General features: G+C 42.4%; 2 protein-coding genes across 2 annotated transcripts in view; one reads left to right on the top strand and one right to left on the bottom strand.

Moving 5' to 3' along the window:
- T265_00951 (hypothetical protein) overlaps window positions 1-13437 on the top strand; it is a gene marked incomplete at both ends in the record, with an annotated part of 42684 nt that extends 29247 nt beyond the window's left edge. The window contains 2 exons of the mRNA XM_009164866.1: window positions 5240-5323; window positions 13214-13437. Coding sequence (XP_009163130.1) covers window positions 5240-5323; window positions 13214-13437 — 308 coding nt within the window. The remainder of the gene's footprint in view (window positions 1-5239; window positions 5324-13213) is intronic.
- Window positions 956-25095, bottom strand: T265_00952 (hypothetical protein; the record flags this gene model as incomplete). Its single annotated transcript, XM_009164867.1, has 11 exons — window positions 956-1317; window positions 9102-9287; window positions 17676-17765; window positions 17812-17917; window positions 20201-20338; window positions 21794-21851; window positions 22122-22467; window positions 24551-24681; window positions 24720-24840; window positions 24888-24986; window positions 25027-25095. The coding sequence occupies 11 exons, from the start codon at window positions 25093-25095 to the stop codon at window positions 1138-1140; spliced, it is 1524 nt and encodes a 507-aa protein (XP_009163131.1).
- Between the last annotated feature and the right edge of the window lie 509 nt (window positions 25096-25604).

The following is a 25604-nucleotide window of genomic DNA, read 5'->3' as shown; positions in this document are numbered from 1 at the left end:
GGTTCCAGCTCAGTCCCCCGAAGTCAGTTGTCGGGATGGTGTTGCAAACGAGTAAATTTCGCTAGTTTTTGTCCTGTTTGGTCCCAGTTCTCCCTTCAGACCAGGCAGTGGTTTAAAAATCGTAGCATCGGTGATTGAGAACCGAAGGCATTCAGGTCGCAAATTAAAGAGAACATATCTCGCAACCACCTAGTCCACCTTACCCTTGGTCTGTCTGTTTGAATGGCACAAGGAGCGCAGTTTCACAAAGGTGGTTAGAGCGTATTAGATTTGTGTGCTGAATTGACCAAACATCCTTTTAGAAACGAACCAACTAAAGACGCACAGTCCAGAGCAGTGCGTAACTGAGCACACCTTAAGGTACGCGACTTCATTCGTATACCGTCACAAACCAGGCGATGTTTTCACATACTAACAGTAAATTTATGTAGAAACTTTACCGTCAGATTCCACCAAACACCCACGACAGCCATTTTCAGTCCCTTCAACGAATTGACATCCCTGTTTCAGCTGTTTATAAAGATATCCCACGAAATCAGTACAGATTTGTGCCTCTATCTTTGCACAGGATAGTCCAACTATTGAAAATCCCCAAGAAAACAGTCATTTCGTCAGCATGCGAGTACGGATCATGAAATCAGTGTGTTGAAACAAAGGAAGACAGACAGTCGTTGTATCCTGTTGCTGGTAATGATCGTGATTTCTTCAGCTGTTTCACTCGACATCCCGCTCTATGGGTCTCCAAGACCACCAGCGTCTGCCTCGTTATTCCTCGGTGCAAAACTTAGCGTGTATATAACCTGAACAAAGTTACCTTCCAAATGATTTCAAACCTTAAATAGTGAACTTGCTACCTTATCGGGCGTAAAGAGGCCTCATAGTTAGAAAATTTCCACAACGCTGATGCAACTACCAGCAGGTGGGGTAGACGAGTAGAACACGAACTCAAGCTGCATAAACTGCGGATTTGGTTTGTATTTGCTCAAAAGTGTTGACTAAGAATTGCAAACATTATCCACACCAGTATACTAGTAATGGAATTGACGGACTACAACTGATGATCAGGCAAAAATAGATGGGCTGGAAAAAAGAAGCGACGGCACACAGGCAGAAATATCCAACAGATTCGTTTGCATTTCATCGTGTCCACTGTCGCGACTGAAGCTGCGAAAGTTGACTTCGTGAAACTGTGCCATAGGTTTGTGAATAACTGCCAAGTTGAGAAACAGCCTTAGTGTGTGCATCCACCCCAGCACTGACGGCAGTAAACGGTGTAAGTGACTGATGCACTCCGTCCTTCTTTGCGTTGGCCTGAAGCTGTGAAGGCAGGGTGGGTGAAGAAAGGCATAGTGGGCTTAACCTTCGAGCACAGCCTTCGCAAAAACCTCTATGAGTTAGAAGGACACACCTGCTTTTTTTAACACTTTCCATTTTTCAAGATTTAAAACTCACGGAGAGGTCGTGTTCCGTACTTTGTAATAGTTTTCCTGGTCAATGACCAATTAAAAAAGTAACCGACATTCCACACTACATTGCACGTGCCCTGAATAAAGAGGCGATTGATAAAACGGTCTTAAGCCTGCAAGCTAAACGGGAACGTGAATCAAACGTCTGTGTTTACTTCCAGCTGTGAACCACGGCCACACAACCTACTGTGGGCCGATTATACAATAATGAATGGCCAAACTCTGCAGGTGTCCTCTTCCGGGCCCGTATGCAGTGGCTGTACGAATGAAACATGTTCGTGCACACAATATTGAACATGTCAACGTCATCTTGTTCGAAGAATTGAGTCATAAGAAAGATTTGGTTTTTCTCCCACACCCTGATAAGTTATAAAGTTAATCCAGTGGCAGGGAGAGCGTAAACATACTTGCAATGTGTTCCGATATTGTTGTAAAGCAGAGCCTGACGTGGGTCTATGAATTGAGTGACACGGCGATCGCGCCGGGCTTACTGATAGTTCACGGAAAAAAGGGAGCAGAATCGACGGTGAAAGAACTTATCAGTATCTTGCACCTTCGTTATTTTCGATAGGGTAGAGATGGAAGGCACGCGAGATATGTCTGCGTTAAATATGGATCTAAAAGACGAGTGTTGATAGAGTTAAAATAGAAAGAAATAATTAGAACCGCAACAATCCAATGAACAGTGCAGTCGGAGGAGATTGTAAGAGAGTAAAATGCCTTCAGATAACAAGTCCACGTAGCGGTTCCCATGTCGCTAATATTTCGGCACTGTTTACTTACTCCTAGGAAGGCTTTTACACCTCAGGTCATGCAGAAGCTGGGTTTCAACACGGTGAAGCCACGTGCACCCTAAACGAATACCAATTTTTCACCCACCGTTCCTTATTCACCATGGCTAGCCAACGGAAACAGAAGAGAAGCCTGAATAGAATTCAAAACCGCCGTATCGATTTGCTTTTGAATGCAGACTCGTCAGCGTTTACTGTCTAAGAAGTGGAACTATGATAGGTCTAAAAGAAAGGCCAAATGTCTTGTATGTCAAAAAAAACGGATGGAAAATGTTATGCTAATGGTCACCTTGGCGAAGTAGACCACTACAACAGCAAACAACATATCACACTGAAGAAAAAAATTAACCATATTGAAGCCCAATGAACACCAGTTTAATTGTGGACTACAATAATGCACGTCATTATCCACTTTTCATCAATCCCCTTTCAAACAGATGTCACTAGCTGAGAGGGAGTCTGATAATCATAGGCTTTCCCGTAGGCTGCAGACTGGAACGAATGTCTAGATTTCGAGGTCCCAGACGTACTTCTCGAATGGGCTGTGATAACAGAGATGCCCAGCTTTTTTTATTAGAAAAAACACACTATGCCACTTCTACCGAACAGTTCAAACATCAGACCTCCAAAACAAACCATATAGGGAGTAAAACAGAAGGTAATTTGCCACCATCTTCCGTCCAAAGATGATATGCTTAGTGCAGTGCTAAATTGAAGACTATAAAAGATTTTTGCAAGAGTAATTTATATCGCATGCCCAAATGCAGCCTTCAAATGTCCATTTGTTATCAGATAGCTGAAAGGGCAATATAAATTGTAAGAACTCTGTCCCGTGGTAATGAAAATCTACCCCTCCGAGAACGACCACATCGGCCAAATGGCGAAGTGAGAGTCAAGGCGCGTATCTGAGCATAATCCGTCCGTCCATCAGGTAGAAACTGATGATCCGTAGACTGTTATATTCGAACCCACGCTTCTGACACCAGAGACGTGATTGACATTTCGACAACTTTTCGGTCAGCTTGCGGAACACAGTTCGAGGTGTCAGTGTTTGTAAGAAGTGAAAATACATTTGTCACAGAATCGGTCGATATCCGTATTATAATTCTCAAATTTCGTGTGTAGAATCGCACTGTACCTATAGTGAGTGGCTGTGAGTGGCCGTACAGCTGCTCGCTTACATTTATTTGCAACCATTGATTATCAGTCTTTGTCCAGATTGACTGTTCTTATGTGTTTTGATCTGTTATATATATATATATATATATATATATATATAACGGATTTTGAAAATGCTGTCTTCATTCACATTAACAGTAACATCATACTCATCATCCTCTTCATCATCATCATCACCATCATCATCATCATCATCATCAGCGTTAGCAGCAGCATCGACAGCATGACATCAGTGTTCAACACTGTTGCTACCGTACAACCATGAATTATTTGAAAGCTTTACTGTGAAGAAAAGAATAAAGGTGTACAGGGAAGGGGCTTAATGCTAGCTTACTACGATCTTCCCGAGGGGCTTACATCTCCAGACGCTCATTCAAGCAGTCTGAATAGAAACTGGCAAATGAACGCCATTGATATCGATTAGAAACCATATCTTGCAGCGTCTTCACCCAGGCTCAGTGGGGATCACGCAGTCCCTATAATGTGGGCGAGTAGCACCGGCACCACACAAACGTCTCGTAATCGCTTTTATGCTCCTCTGGCAGGTTAAGGGGTGGTCATCTCTCTGCTTGCCCCACTCTAAATTGGGGGAGGAAAACAGCGCTATCTTCGGCAAACGATGGTTTGACATACGAAGCACACAGCCTGGCCAACGTAGCTTTTGGTGCTGGACACATTCTTCAATAAAATTTCCCGTTGCACGTACGAATATTCACTTTCTAACTGCCTCTTTACGGACTAGTAGACACCAAACCAAATGAGTTTTGGTTCTGAGACAATTGTTATAGAGCACCTGAAGGCATCTCAGTTCCGCCTGACTCGAACAAACCAAGTCTCAGCCATACAAAAAACAGCCCTACTGCAGCTTGATACCACTTTCCTGCCACAGGTATCTCAAGTTAGCAGTTGCTACCCGAGCCTTGCAGATTCGTGCATTCGTCTCAGCTGTCACAGTACAATCAGAACTAATACAATCACCAAGATACGTAAAATACTCCACAACTTCCATTACCTCTCCCTGGATTGTAAGGGGCGTGTTCAGTGACTGAACGCCCACGAGCACGACCTTACACTTTGTGGGTGCACAGTTCAAACCAAAGGACTTTAGTCAGTTCCTCTAAAACAACTGCGTCTCCTCCTCCTCTTCGAAGGTAAGAACTATGTTGTCTGCATATTCCAGATCAGAGGATATTTGAACATCGAGTTTTTAAGGACCGCCTTGCGTGCGAAATTAAATACGAATGGAGAGAGTGGGCACCGCTGGCCGGCTTTTGGAGAGCTCTAAGTTTACTCACACGTCCGGAAGTCCGATAATAACAAGAACTTATTGTGTTCACAAATTTCTGGGGAATGCCTTGGTGGGCAAGCGTGTCAAGAAGAACAGACCGGCCGACCGAGTTGAACGTGCCTTGGAAATTCAAGAATAGTAAGATTGTGGGTCGTCTGTATGTATGGCTTTTCTTCTAGCACCTGTGAAGATTTGATCAATGCAACTACTACCAGGCAGAAACCCTGCTTGCTGCTCTTGAGTCAATACTTCGCGAGCAACCATAAAGCGACGAAGTACAGATGACGCCAACAGCCTCGTCACGATCGCGGTCAAGGTGCTTCCCCGGTGGTTACCACGGCCACCACGAGCCCCTTTTTTAATGGGCACTAGCACCCACTTTTTCCAGTCTACTGGGACAGTCTCCTACCCTTGTTTCGAAAACACCTTTCCTACCTTGGACTTCATGCGGTCCATGGTTATGAAGTCGTTGGCTAAAATCCTCTTATTCACTTTCCTCACCTGCTCCCTGACAGGTAAACTCCCTCACTCAACGCAGAAACCGTGGATTGTTATGTCTAGCGTAAAGGATGATATCCCAGCGGATTCGATCAACTACAGTAAGTTCCTTTTCAACACTGACGGCGAGTATTCTGCAGAGGACATGACCTTGGCATCAGCGAAACTTTTCCGACAACAACGCTAACCTATTGATGGGCATAGAGGGTCAGGCCCAGTCCAGTGGATGATCGCACAGGAAATAAATTCTTCTGCTCGAACGTCCTTATCCGTTTGACCATTTTTTTTAAAAAAAGATGAGGCTCACGATGTTGGATGACTTTATAGCATATTCTCTTATCCAAGAATGCTATCTAGAGCTAACTTACCAGCCCGGCAATTCTGTTAAATATCATGGATTGGACAAAACTTTGCATGACCTCCTCTTTGAACTCTTAGCGCATAAATTTGCCACATATTTTTAACACTTGCCGTGCTGTTAGGCATCTCTGATATTAGCATTCAAAAAGAATGCTCTTTTGGCGTTCCATAGCTGCTTCCTGATGCTATGGCAATTCTATGGGAACTATCAGTGCAAGCCATTAGATCTCCTTGTGACAAAATCGGATGGAATTGGTGCGGCTGAAATTTGATAAATTAGCCCAACCAGCCTCTTAACACTCCCTTCGTATGTGCAATGCATATGCACCTGGTGTCAAGCTCGTTACTAGGCCCTCACTAACGGCAGAGCTGTGAAGACGTTGATGTGCGTGACGACCACACACTCCTGGACATAGGAAACTTTGCTACTATGCTTGGCATGAATGAGGGCGCGATAGGACGTAAAGGCACCCGGCAAAGTTTTTTTTACTGTTACTTGCTGGTGAACTGTACTCAACCGTAGAAGGAGCACCAAAATCTTTATTAGTTCTCAAACGCCCGTAGCGCATGAAGATGTTGCGATCATGTTAATCGTACTTAACGTATGCGCACCGACATAATGTGTTTGCACTCTTCAGTCGATTTTATGTAGACAAAATATATGAGTACGATAGTGAATTATGGGCGAAGTAATAACTTGTATACGGCATGATATTTATCAAAGAGCCATGTAGATCTACTGAACTGGACGAGAGGCCCGAAAGCTGGTCGCATATGTAAAGTATTTTTCGGCTCTTGGGGATAGTGCGAGTTATTCCTCAGCGAGCGTATTTCTTGTTTATTTGTTTTACCACGGCCAGCTCGGTCGATCACTTTTAACGCGTTCATTAACCTCTCAAAGAGAAAGATCCCAGAAGCGTGAAAGCATCACTTTGAAATCCACAAGACTTGGTTACTCTTTTATTGCTTTGCAAAGTAATCTCCACTAAGGGGAGCCCTGTCCTTGAACAAAGAATAAAAGTGTCTTCCGACAACCACTATTAAGTGAATCCTCTCTAAAACAGAGGCTATGCTTAGAAGTCAAACTGTCCCTTCCTTCTTGTGAAGGGGCTAACGTATACCAGAGAGTAACAGGGCATCAAATAGTAAGATATAATGTATATATATAGTAGGATATATAGAAAACCTCACGGAATTGCAGACTTTCTGTTAAAATATAATTTTAACTTCGAGAGAGTCGATCCTCAAACTGCCCAGTTCACTTTGGCTTAACGTTTGTGTGCTAACAAAAAAAATAGAAACTTTTTTCTAACCTGAACAGGTGTTCGGGAGTTTTGAATTACCTTCTTTGGTCTGCAGACTGTAAAGTTCAGCAAAAGATCTTCAAACCGAGTCAAGGACACTGGTGAGAGGTTTAACTGGGGTTCTTTCACTTCCTGTGTTTCAATGCGCGGTTTTATAACTCAAAAAAACGGAGATACCTTGCGTCTACAAATCCTGGTGTTCTCTCAAGCTATTCAGTAATGCTGATGAATTGGCGATCACCGGATTATCAGTTTTAAATAACTGCTTTAGTTACTAAACCAACCAGCCAGCATACAAGCCTCTTGTTAAACCGAATCAAGAATCCTATATTTTATCTTCTACTCCCACATCATTCCACACAATCAAGTGTATTATCAGCCGCGAAAGGTTCGGACACGGTCCGGAAAATGAACCTTGCTCTTTGAAGACGGTCTTTGAAGACAAGCAGTAGGCACCACGCGAAGGGTGCTGTACGGACATCTTTAGGCTGCCACATATGAACTCACCGGCGCGATGGCACTAACCTCCTCCCCTTGAGAGAACAAATAAGTGCACCAGTTCACAAAAGATTCGAGAAGACTGTGCAAAATTCACCAATAGCCTAGTATCATTTCAACCTTGTTTACGGTCTATCGGGCAGTCATAATTCGCGAAATTCTGTTGGTCTTTTTTCACATTCGTGCACTAAACTATACCGAATAGATAACGAACTCATTCACAAAATAAACACAGTTCAAAGCGATTCTTTCGAGATTTGGCACCACAGTCGGAGCCGTTTGTTCATGTAGTCCGAAAATCTAAGGCAATCTAATTTTGAGCGATCCCACTAGTTGATTAAGTTTTCCTATTACCGCCTCCATTTAAAACTTTTCGTGAATTAAATTAAATGTGGATCGCTGACATTGAAGAAAGGGCGTTAAACACGAACATTTATCATAGCACAGCTTACTAATAAAAATACACATCTAAAACCACTAGTAAGCTCTGAACTCCGGCTAACCATAGTTCAAAGCTCTGAAATTGTTGGGTATTCGATGTAACGGAAAATAATACAGATAGACAATGGCTGACATCCCATACATTATTCGGTCTGACAGCAAATTTCAGTTAGCTTCTAAACTTGCGAAAATCAAGCAAACTCCCAGGCAAAATCAAGTAAAAGCGTGTGTTTTTGACGGTATTGTAGCCATTAATTTGCTCACTTGTATTAGCAGAGGCGAAGGCTTTTTTTAGAAGAACCATCCTGTTTACAAAGCTGTTCTTCGTAGCTATCATTCGCACGGGGAACCTAAAATATTCTTCACCTTCAGGGAGAAAGCAAGGTCAGGAGAACATTGATAGGGATTGTGAGGCATAATTCCCTCCATGCGACTTCCGAATATGTGTCGCCTAACTCCATCATGTATCGTTCTTCCCACCCTCCACTGTAACGTGCACTGTGGTGTGCCCAATTAGGGGAGAAAATCGCACTGACTTGGGCAAGGATTGGGGTCATGAGTCCTCAGCTGGAGCAACCTTGCACACGCTGTGTAATTTTTATACCTGATGGTAAAAATAAGACACTAATTGGATCGACCTGTGTGTGGGGATGTTGATTAGAGAAATTCATAGACGACAACGGTACATCGCATCCATTGTTTTTTTTTTCTGGGAAAAATACATATTTCTATACAAATTGAAATCCGAATAAAGCCTTATTGAAGCATACCTTCCACAAGTCAGGTAATATTTGAAGTATTGTAGTACGAGTTTAAGTCGAACATCACCAAATAAACATCACGAAAATGAATGCGGAGAGAAGCAATCAAAAACTAAATTTTAGTTACGAATACGGTCCAGCTTCATAAGCTAATGTAACTCGATCATGCGCCACCCAGGCTGAACCACTTCCATCCGGACAACTGCCCTTCATTCTACTTTCTTTGGAATTGTCCTGTGGAATCCCTGCATTTGAATGGATAAGTTGAAAAATAAGGCAGTCGTCAGCGTTTAGTGTTCTCCACCTTTACCTGAATAGTCTGATCAAGCGTAAGCATTTCAGAATGTTTGTGGAAAGCCAGGAATTAGTCCAATTCTTCCCGTTTTTTAGAAAATTAACTTCTGTGGCTGTACAACAGAGTACCATCAATGTCAACATTGCTTACTGCTCTGCGTTGATGAGGCACGAATTCGGTTACGTGGCTTAGAAAATTACTAGTTGTGAGCAAAACTCACCTGTCTTGATTGAGTTACTCTATGACCTTCGAGATGGCGATGATTCATAGTTAACCCCGATAAAGACCGAAGAATCACAGGATTATCAATTTCACGACTGTAGCTCCGCAATCGGTATTGAACAGGCCTTGTCTTGCTGGTTGCGTAGTCGACATCACGGTTACCGACTCTATTATGTTGAGGAACCTTTCACATGAAAAAAGCGGTACAAGAAGGGCTGACAGATCGACTTTTAAGTGTCTCCTCGAATAGTGACAAAAGTTTGCAAACCGACTGCTAAGCTTGCGAACAGATGAACAGCCATCTGATCAGATACCAACTAATGCACCCGAGCTACGAATATTCCAACACATTCTCGTGTTCATGTCATGGTGAGTTAGCAAAAGGCGATGTTCATATATGACAACCACAAGTGCTCCTGTACTTTCCAGGCACAGTGCACTACTCATAAGTCTGCTGAAAACTCTTCAACAATCCACTACCGGTTTAACCCTTCCTGGGTCGCTTGAGATTGGCTTATTCCCAGAGTTCCACTTAGGTTCGTCGTTCACACCAATGTAAGCTAGAAATGAGTGCATCAGGGTAAGTGTGATCATAACTATTTTATTATTACACAGACAGGTTTATACGCTTTCTGTGTTCGCAGCACAGCAAAAAAGAGTTCTCGAGTGGGAATCAACCCACCTAAACAGTGTTTACCATGCACTGATGTCAAAACACGAGCCCATGGTCCGGTAAATGTCTGGTTCGACTGACCATCTGAACATAGTCATAGGGGCAGTATCCGGTAAATGTCTGGTTCGACTGACCATCATAGTCATAGGGGCAGTGGGGATTTGACTCGTAAACGAAAACAACCAACCTTGCGTACGATTCCATTTCACTGAGCTGCGCTAACCTGATATCAGTCAACAGGGAGTTTCATTCAGAAATGTGCTTTGCTAGAGTTGTCATCCCACTTTTTGGACTGACAATACACTCGCAACTTAAACTTATTCCACTTTGCTGGATTCCATTCACTTATGCTGACCATGTTAGCAGAGTAACTAGTACTCATTATCAAAGTTCGGATAAAAGATGGGATAAGAAATAACGGTATCCATCAGATATCGGGCACATAATATGACAACAAGGGCAAAGTGTGGAATACAGCCACTATGTACACATCCATCTGTTTAGCTTAGAGAAGACAGTTATTGGTCTGAAAAGTTAACAGCAAAACAAAATAGATCCAATTAACCGGGAATTCACCCTTACAACAAAAATCATTGTCACCCAGATTGTGGAAATGCTCATACTGAATGCGCACACTATTTTCGTAAAGGACACTGAATAAGAATGAAACAATTGCAAGTAGGCAAATACCTAAGTAAATAGCCCCTAAAGGAATTATTGTTAAGTATCATAAAGGTAACTACTCAAAGGTTGCTGAAAACTCTTTGGCACCCATGACCAGTTTTGTCTCTCTTGAGGCTCATCAGCTAGGCACAGTCTCCAAGTTTCCGTCAACCTTATGTTCTAGTTGAACCCAAATTGGACTTATTTTGACAAATACGATCAATTGCAGATCTATTTAATTTTCACGGTAGACTCCGTTGAATTTTCCGTTTATGATGTTCTTCAGAAGTACATTCAGTCGAAGAGCATCATAAACGAGAGGTTCAACTGAGTCTACCCCAAAAATCCAACTTATATGGAAATGAGTATATTTGTTGATCATTGTTACGTGTTTTGGGCCCCATAATCATGAATCACCATGATTAAGAGCTCCAAGTTTTCTTTCAGGGATTGCACCCTACTACTGCTTACTTCGTCGATGCTATGAGTTCCCCATCCAAGCAGGAGCCACAAGTTTTGCTTTCTGACTTTGTGTCTTTCACAGATCTAGTTGACACGTGCTAACCGGACCACGAAAGTCACTATATTTGATTGCGATGTTTCAATGCAGTTTTTAACCGATGACGACTGACGATAGTTTTGGAGTTTCCTCTAGGCTTTAGACTTGGTGAGATGTAGACCCTTTCAGCGTAGAAGAATTGGGATACTCACTTAATAACGAGGCTTCTATATGAACGGGAGCAACCAATAAATTAAATTAAATATAAAAGGTTCGACCACGTGATTACCTCGTGTAAGCCGTTATTCAGTACCTTTGATCTACTTTCAGGGTTTTTAGAAGATTGGAAACTTTGAGTAATGGGAGAGAAATGCGCGTGTTTTCTTGCTGGCGAAGCTTTTGTTCCTGTACTGTTCTGATAGTACGCTTCATTTCGTTCACGGTGTCCATGTTCATTCACCCGACCATTCATCTCGGTTGGCCGATGGAGTACATGTTTTGAACTGCCATACGTGGTGGATACTTTGTTACGCAAGTCCATTTTCGGAGATACACATGAAAGAAGGTGAAATTAAGAGCATCCCTGTGTAGATCGTTTTATAAGGTAGCGGTTAGGTTCATTTTGATTTTCAACTGAATAGCGATCTCACAGAACCAAACACTGTGAGCTATGCATGGAGATTCATCACAGTCCATGGCCACGGAAAATGACCGAATTAGACAAAATCTTAATTGCTACTTGACCGTTCTTTCACTACTCCTGACCGAGTAACTTAGCTGGTTTCTCCCAGGGATCTGTCTGGTCAGGTTTATCCTCATTGCTCCACAGACAGCTGATCACCAATACCCATTGGGTGGTCACACAAGACTGTGATGCTGGTTCAAAATACAGAAGTAGTTCGTTACCACAGTCTGAAGCGTCAGGGCAATTAGATCTAGCTAGGCTTATTCACGTTTGCCAGAATGCTGGTCTCTTGGGAAAACTAAGTTCACTGAAGCTGACTCCTCCAGGAGAATAAATCAGCACCAAAAACATTACGGAGCATTGGTTTCCGTGTCTGATGAAAGGGCTTGGTCAATATGGTGATCTGCCCGAAGCCTTGAACGACAACCCAGCAAACGTTCTGATTGGATCGGTCGACTAACCCAGTCACATAGATCCTAAAAGTTTGGAAGCATACTGAACAATTTTTTATCACTTGTAGGTGATTGAGGGATTCGTAGAATTCATACTAACATTGCCTCACCATGACTGAGCACTTACACTACTACTGTACGCAAACTGAGTTCAGTGCTCCTCCAGTGAACTGGCCGATAGAATAAAGCCAGGATGAGTTGAGGACTATTGAAACGAGAGTGAATTCTGAAATCACTCTGTAAAAGTTCTGCGAAGCAAGAGATCTTACCGTGGGGCATTTGGCGAAGCGACACCATGACAACAGTTCTGTTGACAAAATTTGAGTCCGTTTTGAGTCCGTTTTGTTCGAAACAAACCAGGAGTGATTGGTTTATTTTGAGTTTTTTATGACAAAACATTAAACTGTGGAACGGTTCTCCGACCTAAGAATATCTTGAAAAATGGTACATTACTTCTCTCGTCATCGAACAAATCAAATTAGTTCGTGTGTGTATTTTAGTGAAGCGAAGATTACGTACTATGTGCCCTACTTTGGCGTTAGCGGCGAAGGAACCCAGTCTGAACAAAGCTGGAAAGCTTATATGGATTTTGACATCGAAAGAGTTACACATAATTCGGTCGCCGCTGCTTGAATTTCTAAAACTTCGTTGAGTTCACACGCACTGACCCGGCAAGTATCTTAGCCTAAGTTAAGCAGAGCATCGCGTTAGTTTTTCTCGGGATAAACGATCGATTCTTGTCCTTTTTGATATGTAGGTAGACGGTCTTATTTGAACAAATGGAACACTACCGGAAAGTTTGCTGAAAAGGTTTCCATGAAAGTATATATATATATATATATTATATATAATGACCTAGAGTACTGGACAATCTAAATTCACGGAATACACTGGGACATAGGCTGCTCCAGTTCTCTTCTAGCTGTGAGCTGCCTACTGGATTCCTTTCCAATATTTGACTCGTCAATGGGTTTGCGTTAAGTTGGTATTGCAGTGGACCGGTTGAGCAATAGAATGTTCTGGTGGTAAATTAGATTACGGTAAACCGGCTAACCAATTAGCCTGAGACAAACTCGCCTCGGATGTAATGACAGACATAACTGCTCGGCCGTTTCATATAACATATATTTTATTACAGCTATCAGTCGTGACAAACTTGTCTATTCACTAGGTACATGCGATCTCACGCATCTGTTTGCCACACGGAATGAAATCCCAGTAAGCCAGGCTCAAATGGAGGTTCGGGTTAAGGAGTTGTGTCAGTTTCCTGGTTCACTTGGACTTGGATCTCACGCTGAGCCTGTCGCATCATCACGCGACACAGCCAAGTCATGGTCGTCGTTACGATCGCGACTGGGCTAATTCGGGTTCATTGCCCTGCCGACTTCAGTAGAAATGCAGTCCGGTTGATGTGTGAGTGTTTGCCTGGAGCCTGAGCGGATTAGCGCACCCTACAGCTGAACGTGTGGTAGTCCAAGCTGATGTACTTTGTAGTGATCTTCTAGAACGAACGATTTTTTGGCGCTCCATGACAGCGGTTTGAACTGGACGTGGAACACAAATTATAGACTTTCTCCGACGAAAGAGGGATAATACTCCTCTTTTGACCGTTTCCCCTAGGTTACCATTGAATTTCAGGATCCTAGCGGGATAGATTCTCAGCTTGAGCCCTAACTCGGGTTCTGAAAGGAATTTCGACCAGAACCCAGCTGAGAGGAGGTCTAAAAATCACATGCCTTTTTGTCTAAGGAGCAACCATGACAAACCAACATAGTCAATGATGGATGACAAATATTTTCGACTGGTCGTCTTCCTTCAAGACAAATCTGACAAGCACCGATCAATGAGCTCTAAGCCGGACTAAGTGCATTCAGCTGTTTAAATTGCAGTCAACAACAGAGCGCAACAATTGTCATACATACGAATCTTCATCCATATGCGTCGTAGCGTGAGGACCCGAGCGTGCACGGAATGGTGGGCTGGCTTGTGTTTTCCCATTGGCTTGTGAAACTGAGCTATGTTGATACCCCTCCCTCGTCCCCGCAACAAGCGGCTTACGCTTGGCCGCATGTGCATCCAATCAAATGCCCTGTACCCAGTGTAAACTTCAGGGAATAAAAGCGTGGGGTTGAATGAACGGAGCAGTTCTAAAACCATAAGCATGCGCATTTGGTGGCCTATAATTGGCAATACAAGTGAACAAAACTGAATTAGCTGAATTCCAGAGTGCATCCAAACAGCACGTTATTAGCCCACACAAGTCACGAAGCATATATCTCAGGTAGTCACATGTGGTTAATTAGTGCTAGCCATTATTTAACTTTGTCTATGCAGAGAAGTAACTTCCAGCAGTGCTTAACGCTGCGAAATATCCAGTACATCGAAGAACTTTGATGAGACAAAGATGAACAGCATAGCAGCTGAAACCGGTGGACATACATTTCGGATAGACCCGGAGTCTCATTGATAATAGGTCGAAAGCCGAACGCAGGGCTTTCTACAGTTATTCATGATTCGATTCGATCCATTCACACGATGATGATAATTGAAAGTTACCTCTAACACCATCATGGGATTACCATACTATGATGTACTAAGGTAATTTCGTTCTGGGTCTGTAAGGCGACGGTCATGAAAACTCATCTATAGCGCTGTTGAAGACTTAGCTATCCCATGTCTTCAGAAAACCAGGAGTGGTCTGGAAAACTTATCTTGCTCATAGAAGTTTTGCCAACGCATCACTGTGTCCACCAGTGGTCAACTAGTACAGTGCGATCAGCATAAAAATGCAGATCTAGCGAGTCAGTTTTCCAAATCAAACAGCTCCGATAACATCCCCGTGTCTTTCAGCCTTCAAACTTTTGGTTCGAAGTTGCCAATAATTGAATTGATGAACCCCAGTTCGCACTGCTAGCCTAGAGTTCTCCTGTTTTGCGCTTCCGCTTACCACTTCACGAAATCAACATCAGAAGATTTAAGGCTTTTGACCAAGATGTCCAAATATTGAAGACTTGCTGTCAAAGTTCAGTTTCTTTGTTTTCAATTAGCCACGCAGAAGCTACTTGGGAATTCTGTTCCGCCGGATTTAGAAAAAACTCACCATCCACCGTAAACGGCTGGAACACAGCAGGGCGCTCTTCGAAGGACCTCTTTTAGTCGGACGAGCAACAAGTATCTGCCTCAGCTAGTGGATACGAAAGTCGCTCAAGACTGGGGTCTGCTCCGATACATGCTGTACAGGAAGGCAGATGGAACTCCTGTCTTGCAGACATGCAGCCTAGTCTCCAGACTTAGACTCCAGTTGCTTCATACTCTTTTCGCTAGTTTTTCAAAGATGGCGCTGGCATTTGTGGCATGGAATCCCAGCTTCGGGTGGACAGTCAAGTCAGCAGACATTGTGCATCCAAGGCTGAACAGCATTAGCAACGAAATCGTCACTAGACACAGCTAACCGAAGCAATTTAGTTTTCTTGAGGTGACGTGATCTGCTAGCAAAAGCGAGCGTTCCGTACTCACATTTATCTGTGTGTAGCCGGGAGGTCACAGTGATTTTTCGGCCTGGTGACGCTACTTTTTAAGCATCCCGGTATACATAAAAACACGTATCTACAGCAAACTTAGGGTTTCACTCAGACCCAAAGGAGTCTTAAGGTGTCCTCAGAGATGTGCAGCATTTCGGGTTACGTACAAGCTGTTGAGCTCCCTTTTTAACACCTTAGCTTGATTCCGCGTGATCATTATAGTTAGACTTACACACAATACTTCCATCTAGTCACCTTTCGAATTTTTTCAGGATGTCCTAATAAAGGGCCAAGAATCTTAGCGTGTAAAAGGGTGTGAACGCAGACTGCTGTTTTAGAAGGCAACTTTAAAGTATTTTGGCGCGCTGACTGATCGGAAGCGTGCATGGGGGCCTTTCTAATTGGAGAAATACACTAATTTGCATACTCTTTTGGTTTTCACGGGAGGCCCAAGTGAATCTATCACTTGCGGAATAAATTCATTTCGTGTACTATTCCAGCAGTCAACACCCACTAGGAAAGACTAAAATTTTGTGCTACCGGCAGGTGGTTGGTCGCATACTTGAAACGGCTCTGCCAACACTTACGTCAGATACACTGCGCCACAACAGACTGCGGAAATGATCCATTCTGTCCTATCATTCACTTACAGAAAGGCCAGCTGGTCAACCCCACCAACAAAAAAATTCGTCAACTAGACTACGTTATTCTCACTCAAATGCTAGTTGAATAAGAAGAACAAACGTACATTCGGGTGTAGTCTGAGTACCTTCGTCGAATGTTGGCCCAGAATGCTTCAATGATTTTCCCTGCTGCAAGGAAAATAAAGACGTATATTTTATCAAATCTCTGACCTCTATTATCGTTTCACGCATAAACGAGAGAGCTCTTTCCACATACTCAGCTTCATTGCCTGGACAAAGGTGAAATATCTGAGGCGCTCAGACTGTCGCGGAGCAAACCACTGTGACTAGTGAGGTGGTTCTCACAGAACGGCGCAGAGAATAGGCATCAGTCAGGAGGATTGATGCGTCCATTTTGCCGAAACTGAAGAACACTTCTGCGGAAGAGTTTTAGCAACACTGGAAAGTGAGCGATGATTCCGGTGCCATGCGACTACTAACCATTGGATGTTGGTAATAAACAGCAGCTAGCATATATTTTAGAAAAAGTATGCAACTAAGTTTTCTATCTGGGCCAGGACAACAAGCAAGGATCATGTAAGCGGTCTGAGCTACCGTATCCAATTGGGGGGCGTTTTTAAAGCATTCAGAAACCACCTTTCCCCCTTACCTCAACCTCTTACGGTATGGCCACTACAGAAAGAATCCAACTGGGACTTGGTTGCGGGTTTTGATAAACTGTGGTGTATATGGCGCCATGGCACGGATGCTTGACATATTGCCTCAGGCTACAATTTTCGGACCATTATCCAGTTTTAAGTGCTGCGCCTTGCTTAGACCCATGAACCGTTAAAGCGACTGGCAGTCACAGGAAAATGAGACGGTGAGTGTTATCATGTATTTTTAAGCGAAAGTTGTCCATCAAACCGATTGTGGTAAAAGGACGAGCTATCAGCAGTGGCAGGCAACATACACATATTTTGAGACATCACACTATTCATGAGATTGCTGAAAACCAATCAAACATCTCAAGACCAGTTTTGACCTTTTTGAGGCTCATCAGGTAAGCCTAAATGCCCAGGCTCCATCAATCTTATGTGCAGTACATTTGGTTGAAGAACATCATAAACCAACTTGAGTCCCTTCGCAGTTTGTTCGTCAATTAGTATACCTTGTATACCTTAGTGCTCAATTTGAATATGCGATTGATGGAAAGCCGTGGACTACGCCAAACCGACAATCTTCAGAAATGCTAGAATCAGTCTTGGACTGTCAGAGAGTATTTGGCAACCTTATGCCTAGTGTGTTCTTCGGATCAGCGAAAATAGCTTAAAAAGGGGTTGTTATGAAGAGTTCTAGAGGTTTTCCATAGTTTTGCAGGTCATTCCGGTTTTTTACAGGTCCGTCCAAATATAGAGCTTGGTTTATGTACACATATACAAAGATCAAAACTAACCGAGCTTTCAGTTTTCTGGCGACTTTCTGTTTCTTGAGCCGAACGGAGGAGCCGACGAATTTTTCGCTGGGCCCTTTTTTCCAAAATAATCTGAAAACGTGTTAGATCGATCGTAACCGAATTTAATGTGACTCACCTCATATAGCTTTGTTCGATAGTCTGACACGCTCAACTGCTGGTTGTCATTTAGTGGGGGTGTCACAGGATGATCCATTACGAGCTCACTTTGGCGGTCGCGAAACCTGTTTGGGAAGGAACGAGAGGTGCGGGCTACGATGGCATTGAAATAATAATTTATCTCATCCGATTTACTCCCCGCTTGGAAAACAAGAAGCCTAACCTAGGTGCGGTTATTTCTTTGAACATCATAGACCAGTGGAAACAAAAGTCTGTTTTGAGAACAAGCTCAAAGCATATGACCCACGGCATAAACAGTCACTTTGATGTGGGTCGTGATGTTTTTCCCAGGTTAGTTTAGTCGGACGAGATAACAGTTATTTCGTAACAACTCGGTTCTAGTCATGCTGCTACCGATGTGGCTACTAAGGCTGCTACGTATCAACCTGGAAGTTGACCGGTATCCAGTGCAACCTGCCTCATACAGATGAATATATTTCGTGTTGGTGCCTCCTTCATGCATACGAAGCAGCAATTGAACGGGTGACACAGATCTGCGGGCAAATAAATTCTACTCGACTGATGGTAAATGCTAATTGAACGACTGACAAGAAGCAACAGACGAGCATGTAAGAAGTTGAGTGTGGTGAACGAAGAAGCCATGTTCAGGTAAGTTACTTGGACAACGTGTTTACTCATAGTATATTACGCATTCGATCTCGTCAGCGCCGAAAACGACTACCAAAGTTATCAGCTTGTCACTGTAGCATTGTGCAGATACTTTTGTTGACGTTAGTCAGGGACTTTTATTAAAGCCTCTCGCTGGTTGTCTAGGTAGCAACGACTGGTGAAGCCGGTTAGGAACAGTTTCACCATCAAAATCCAAAAGACTTTTTTCGAAACTCCATCCAAAAGCTTGCACCATGTTTTTTCGAGGGCATTCATCGGTGTGTAATCAGATGTGCGATATAGGGATGAAGCAGTGCATACACTGTCACTGTATGCTCTCCATATCACACCCCTTCTGAAAGCCTACGGCACTCCAGAACTTAGTGCTCTCGGGGTTGAACGGAGTAATGAATCTTGAAGCATTTATGCTTTTATCGACATATTAGGTGGGACTGAGGCAGGAACTCCGGTCATCTGTAGCAGTTATATTGGAAGATTTTCTTAGTGCGATGATTTGGGTGCACTACTGTTTTCTTACAGAACCCCACGGGTTTACAAAATCCGAAAATAATTTGGAACTTGTGCATCAACTACGGTCTAAACTGTAAGATACTCGGACACAAAAGTAAACATAGAAAGGTATTTCTGTGTTTTATTCACAGATTATATCAACAATTCCAGAAGTCTACCCTTTGGAAATGTATTTACTTCGAAATCTCAGTTTGTGATTGAACAATCAAGGTGGCCCTTTCAGACAGGAACGGACCTGTTGATAGTGATTGTAGCAGCTGGGCTTTAAAAGTTTGTCTTTACAAGTCCCATCGAATAAGCTTGTCAGTAGAACTTGTTGAGCAATGCCCCGAAATTCCAAGGAATCCACTCCGTCTCGCCGAATAAGTGCAATCAAGGCCTTGTGTAGAGATTACCATTGTCCTCTGTTGAGGATACTTGTCTCAATATGAATGCGTGCGGAGTCCTTGGTCCCTTTATTTACAAACTACCGATACCAAACTTTGAAAACGTACATCTTCAACTTAGAGCACCCTCGGTCTATTTGTCCCAGTCGTAAATTTCTTATTGTTTTTATTGTGTGCGATGACAGCTCGAGGCGACAGCCGACGGAGAAGGCATCGCAAATATTGGTGCACATGGTTCCAAATAGCAAAAGTAATCCGTAGTTCGATGTCCAGTAATGTTATTTGGTGCTTCACAGTCAAATGTCTATCACCTGCCACACTGCCGACCAAGAGAGTATGACAGGTGTTTTCTTCCATTTTATACCACTTTCTCTGTTCTTAATCACAGTTCCCAATGTCTCACGATATTTAGGAAATCAGGCTACACTCGAGAGGTAGCTGTCCAGTGGTGAAACAAAAGTCTCAGAAATCTCGAGTGCCATGCGCAGCTATATGTTAGAGGGTAGCTGTTACAAATGGATAAGGGGAGCATTGTATACACAAGAGTTCACCAAGGCAACAATGGTTGGAGAGCCAGATGTCTATTCAAATAAACCTTACATGGGTGAATGGAGGATAATTGAAAAAGCCGTATTTAACTTGTTCCTGCGAGTACTCTTGTCGACAGATAAAAAAACAAGCAGTTCCGCTGTCGATACCTAATTTAGACCATCCACATGCCCTATGGCTGGTACTTGGCAAAGTAGTATGAAAGAGTGAACTCCTTGCAATTATGTGTTAGCTTTACAGCAAGATGAATTCACCTCAAACAAGTTAACTGACCTCTGTACATATGGATGATCCAAAGCCTTCTCGACTGTTAGTCGTTTTGATGGATTTAACTGGAGCAGATGTTTTGCCATTTCGACTGCATTACGTTCGACAGTTTCCGGAAATAGGGAGTCCAACGTGCTGCTTGGTCTAGAAAGATTTTTAAAGGTTTGCTGATTTAATCTGTCCAAATGGAATGGGATTCCGATAAAAATACTACTTATGCTTCACACTACTGCATATGACATCAGTAGGACGAGTGAAGCGTTGAATAAACAAATTGGCTGCGAATAAAACGCAGTGTTAAGCCATAACAAGAAAACCTACAAATTAGACAAATTTATGGTCTAAGTGCCCGTGTAAGCAGTCAAACATCAAATCTCTGTAAAAGGAGTTCTTCGCCATTCTGAGCAGCAGGGAACTGATAATATAGAAAATAGAACGCAATCTGTTTGACTGCTTCCCTGATAGCCTTGAAAGTTTCGGTAGGGTATTTTAGGACCTATGTGGAAGCATGAGTCACAGGATAAAATGAAGATCTGGCTATTTGCCTCCATTAAAACAGATAGCTGTAGTTTATTCTAAGCCATCAGTCGACAGCCATCTTCTGTACTGCTGTTTACGGTAAAAACGGTGCTTGTCTTTCATTAATGACCAGAATCAGGGATAATTCCAAAGAATCAGCGTTTTAGAATTTGTTTAGTATGCGTATTACACAATCTGAAGAAACCTGAGAGAACAGTTGCTAGTAATCTCCGGCTTTCGACAAAAGTTGGTTCCACTTTCATGCAGTAGGACGCCAATATCTCCTTCTAGGATCTTATTAAGTGATAACTTTTGTGCGTTACGTTTGCTGAAACAACAGTAATAACCAAACACACCACACAGTTATTTAAGTAGCAAGAAATGACACTCAGATTGTTTGTAGTCGGATATTTCTCTACTATTGAGCTAACTTGGAGTCCGCATTGGCTTCAACTGTGAAACTTCCATCGGTGGATCTTGGAAGTGGTATGAAGCATAGTGCAAAGGCACGGATCCGAGTGCTCTCCAGGTTCCCAGTTAGCGTTAGTGAAAATACTGGCCAGGGAAAAAAGTTTGTGTCAAGACTCCTTCCCTAATTAAATTTTAATGTAGTGGTACAACAGAATCAACTGTATTACACTCCATTGTCAGTTAAAATGAAATCAATCTGGAAAGAAAGATGCCCGACTATCGTAAAGTCAGATTAGTTTGTTCAAGAAGGTCCCAAAACAGAGAACAAAACGAGATGAGCTAAGAAAAGCATCCACAAACGATCAAAAACATGAATTTTTGAATCCCAAAGACAGCATTATGAATCTATTCAGTATGCATTATTATCGCTCATCAAATGACAGATAGTTCACGGTGTATGCGAGTAGATCCGTTAGAGGTTAGTCTTGGATTATTTGATGCCTTACTGCTTATTATTTCCGAGGAACACCTTTATCAACAGAAATTTTTGGCGAGAGCCAAACCAGCATAATAATCATTTTACATTAGGACATGGGGAGTCCGAATGAAAGTAAATGGTTGGATAAGAGACACATTAAGACGTAAATAAATGATAAGGGTCCGACATACTTTCGAAGAGCTTCTTCTAAGACTGACATTCCATAATCGGAGTGCAGGGCCAGAATATCTGAAAGGACAAACGAGGCAATCTGGTGATATCAACAACTGGACTAAAGTCGTGGGTGAATACTGTGGTTAAAGGAAACCTTTGCGCGAGGACGATCAGTTTCTACGGCAAAAATGCGAACCTGAAAAAGCAAGCAAAAGGTCGCTTAAAATAAAGGAGCTAGCTAACGCTGTAAGGGATAGTTTAGTATAAACTTACTCTTTTACTTTCGGCACAGTTCTATTTTGCATATTCACAAAGACTTACTGAATTCAGGTTGCTACAACCTACCTTGTCTATTAGGCCTTGGAACGACGGAGATGATCCGCTCGATCTGGTTTATCGTTGAAGTCCCCGGAAATACTGGTTTCCCAATCAGCATTTCTGCCAATATGCAACCCAAGCTCCACATATCAACAAATTTAGTATATCTGTTTGAAGCAAGCAGTATTTCCGGTGCACGATACCAGCGTGTGGCGACATATTCTGTTAATTCTGGATCCCCTCCGTCCAAGTCTGCATCAGCAACTGACTCCACAGAAAAGCCACTTCCAGTAGACGGACTAGACAATGACCTAGTAAGTCCAAAGTCGCAAAGTTTGACGTGGCAGTCTGAATCCAGAAGGACGTTGGAAGGCTGAGCAAGGAATTTTCACAAAAGGAAGAATTTCTTTAACATAAGTTGTTAATGCATCAAAACAGACAAATAGGATGGAGAGAGACTGACAGTATGGTAGAATAATACGCGACACTCGATGATAATCGTCTTCCCCCGCCTGATCTACAACCAGTAGACCAATTGCAGGCATAAAGTTTATGCTACTGGCAGTGAGATGTAGTACAAACTGCTAAAAAAATCATTCAGCTGTGCAACTTCATGTGTGCACTCTGGGCTCAGAGCACTATAAACTGGGAGGTGTAGGCATCTCGGAATGATTGTGGTAAGCTGGCACTAAGTCCCTTCCCTGTCCACCTTTACTCTTTTCTCTACAATAAGGCTTTCAAATAAATCATGGCTGTACGGCAGTGAACCATCGGTGTTGAACACTGATGTCATGCTGTCGATGATGATGATGATGATGATGATGATGGTGATGATGATGATGATGATGGTGAAACTGGGTTGCCCTAAAGAAAACAAAGCTTTCTTCTATAAGGATACTGAGGCATTGGCTCAACAGTCGTGAGAAATGACTTGTTTTAAGCTGAAGGATGTTGTGCAATAACTGCGTTTTGAATGAACAGATCAGTAAAAACTGGAAAGCTGCTCTCTCAGGGTACTAAAATGAATCGATCATTTTTGGTTACCTTGATGTCTCCCACTCTGGATATGAATTTAGAATCGACCGGGAGGAAATGAATAAAAGACATGATTTTCTGTAAAACTAACATACCTGCATTATAATTTAATCACAGACGCTTACAGTAAAAGCAAGCCACTAGATGGCCAACTCTATGGAAATCTCTCTAAGTCATGTTATCCTGATGTTTAGAGACACACCAGAATTCACTTGGTTCAGTGCGGAACTCTTACTCCTATGGTCCGTTTCAGAAACTCAGCAGCTACACACAACAGTATGAAATAAAAACTTGATCTTGTCATCTGGTTCTGTTTGAATTGTTTGTCATTAAATTTAGAGTGAGATACACATGCCTACCACGGTAACAGGCTCTTCTCCTCGAATACCACTCATGCGGTGTCTTACAACATCGCTTAGAATAAGGGTGTTTTTCGAATCCGGCATAAGTCTAATGGTAATAAAAAATGAAAATTTCTCACAGCGACTTTAGTGTCTCCGCTATTCAAATAGGGTACAAAATTCACATTCTGCATTCTGTGTTATATTAAAACGGATGGGATAAAAATGAAATAACGAACACCGAAAAACAAGCCGAACAATTTACCCGACAACGATAAATTTCTCGTTCACTTAGCTTCATCGAGTACACCAAATAGTGTATCTAACCCTTAGTATGAAACTATTCAACTGGAAGTATCCCTTACTTTGGCGCACTTTAGAAAGGAAGCTGAACCAAATGGTCTGTATCCTTATAACACTAAGACGTTTCGGTGAGCCGGAGAAGGAAAATTAAGAACAGTGGCTGGACTTTACACATCAAAGGGTTTATAAATGGCCGAATGGCAGGATTTTTAACTTACTAACCGTCTTCTGACCATTCTGATTTGTTAGGAAACCAGAATTGTTGTGAAACCAGAATTTTGAAACGTTGGTGTTTAAAAGGAGTTAACAGAATGATCGCTAATCACGCTTCGAAACTATGAGTTTCCCCAGAGAGCTGTCAATGGGTAGGTAAATCAGGAATTATTTTCAAACTTGATCATCGGTCAAATCGAACCATGATGTCTGTGGCTGCATATATGCGCCTAATTTTATGAGCCACGGCTATCACTCAAGATTCTATCTTCCACGTTTATTTTAAGTTGACCTTCATAAACGTAGACGCTATTACCTACTGATGAAGCTATCTTGAGTGCTGAAGTATCATCCAAAAGGTCAAACCATCCAATACGCGTCATTCTTGATGTAGAAAAAATTGTCTTTGTAACAGAAAGAAGTGCCACAATTCTAATCTTGACCAGTGACTACGTAGCCCGCAATGGGTGGTGGTCTGTCAAAAGGATTTGAATAAACATTTAAGTGTCTTTGGATGAGTTGTAAGCTCAATGATATTCGCGGTAATTTCAACCAGAATCTTACTTTGAGGTCGCGGTGGATTACATTTGCCGAATGGATGAATTTCACAGCTCGGAGCAGCTGATAAAAAATGTACGTCTTATGGATTTCCTTGAGAATATTTCCCTTCTTGATGCAGTTGTGTAGGTCTGTCTCTAATTTTCGGTCAGCTGAATTGTTTTAGAGTTCTTACCCATAAATTCAAACACTAGATAAATATCTCGATCGTTCTCAGCCTTGATTACATTCAAGAGCCTGATAATGTTTGGATGACCGGAAAACGCTTGAAGAAATGTTATTTCCCGAAACGTTCTCTAAAAGGCAAATGTGATCTGAGTTTGAACAGAGAAGGAAGAATTACCTGAGCATCTATTTGGTTCCTGAACGCGTCAAATATTTTCTTCAACGCCACCGTTGAACCGGTCTTCTTATTTTTAGCCCTCCAAACGATTCCGTAAGCCTGAAAAGAAACATCTATGAGGTGTGGCATGTCAGCTTACCCCTTTTCCGAGCCGCTTGTTAATCTCATAAGTTCTGAGAATGGTCGGTTCAACTTCAATTGCTGTCATTTATACTACTGAAGTTCAGTTTAGGGTGGCGGTTTAATTTTTTTCAGACGGGAGCTAAAAGTGCGGAAAACTTGTTGTCATTGCGTGTGAATACATACATCAAATATGTATACTGGCGAACTGTAGTAAACTGTATTTTTAAGGTATTTTTGAGAAAACAATAACAAGTACTAAGCTAGACTCATGTTGCTACTGAAGATTTTCCCATCAAGATGCTGGACATTGCAGCATTCTTAACTACGAGTCACAATCACGAGGATTATAGATTGGGTGGCATTGGAAATGAGCAATTTTATTTCGCCTTTATGATCGTATACTATTTTCGGCGCCATTTTTGATGGATCGACTGTCATATATAGCAAACGTTACTTCTACTCTGTTTGTTTCCTCCAAATGCAGGCCACCGTTTTGACATTTCGCATAAGGTATGTCCTTTCGACTAATATACTCCAACTGCGGTGGATCCTACTCCACATGGTTCCTCTAACTCCTATTGTGTGCGCAGGTCT

The sequence above is a fragment of the Opisthorchis viverrini genome (assembly GCF_000715545.1).
Source record: "Opisthorchis viverrini unplaced genomic scaffold opera_v5_10, whole genome shotgun sequence".
In the NCBI taxonomy this organism is placed as follows: domain Eukaryota; kingdom Metazoa; phylum Platyhelminthes; class Trematoda; order Opisthorchiida; family Opisthorchiidae; genus Opisthorchis; species Opisthorchis viverrini.
This window is presented reverse-complemented; position numbering and strand designations above follow the sequence as displayed.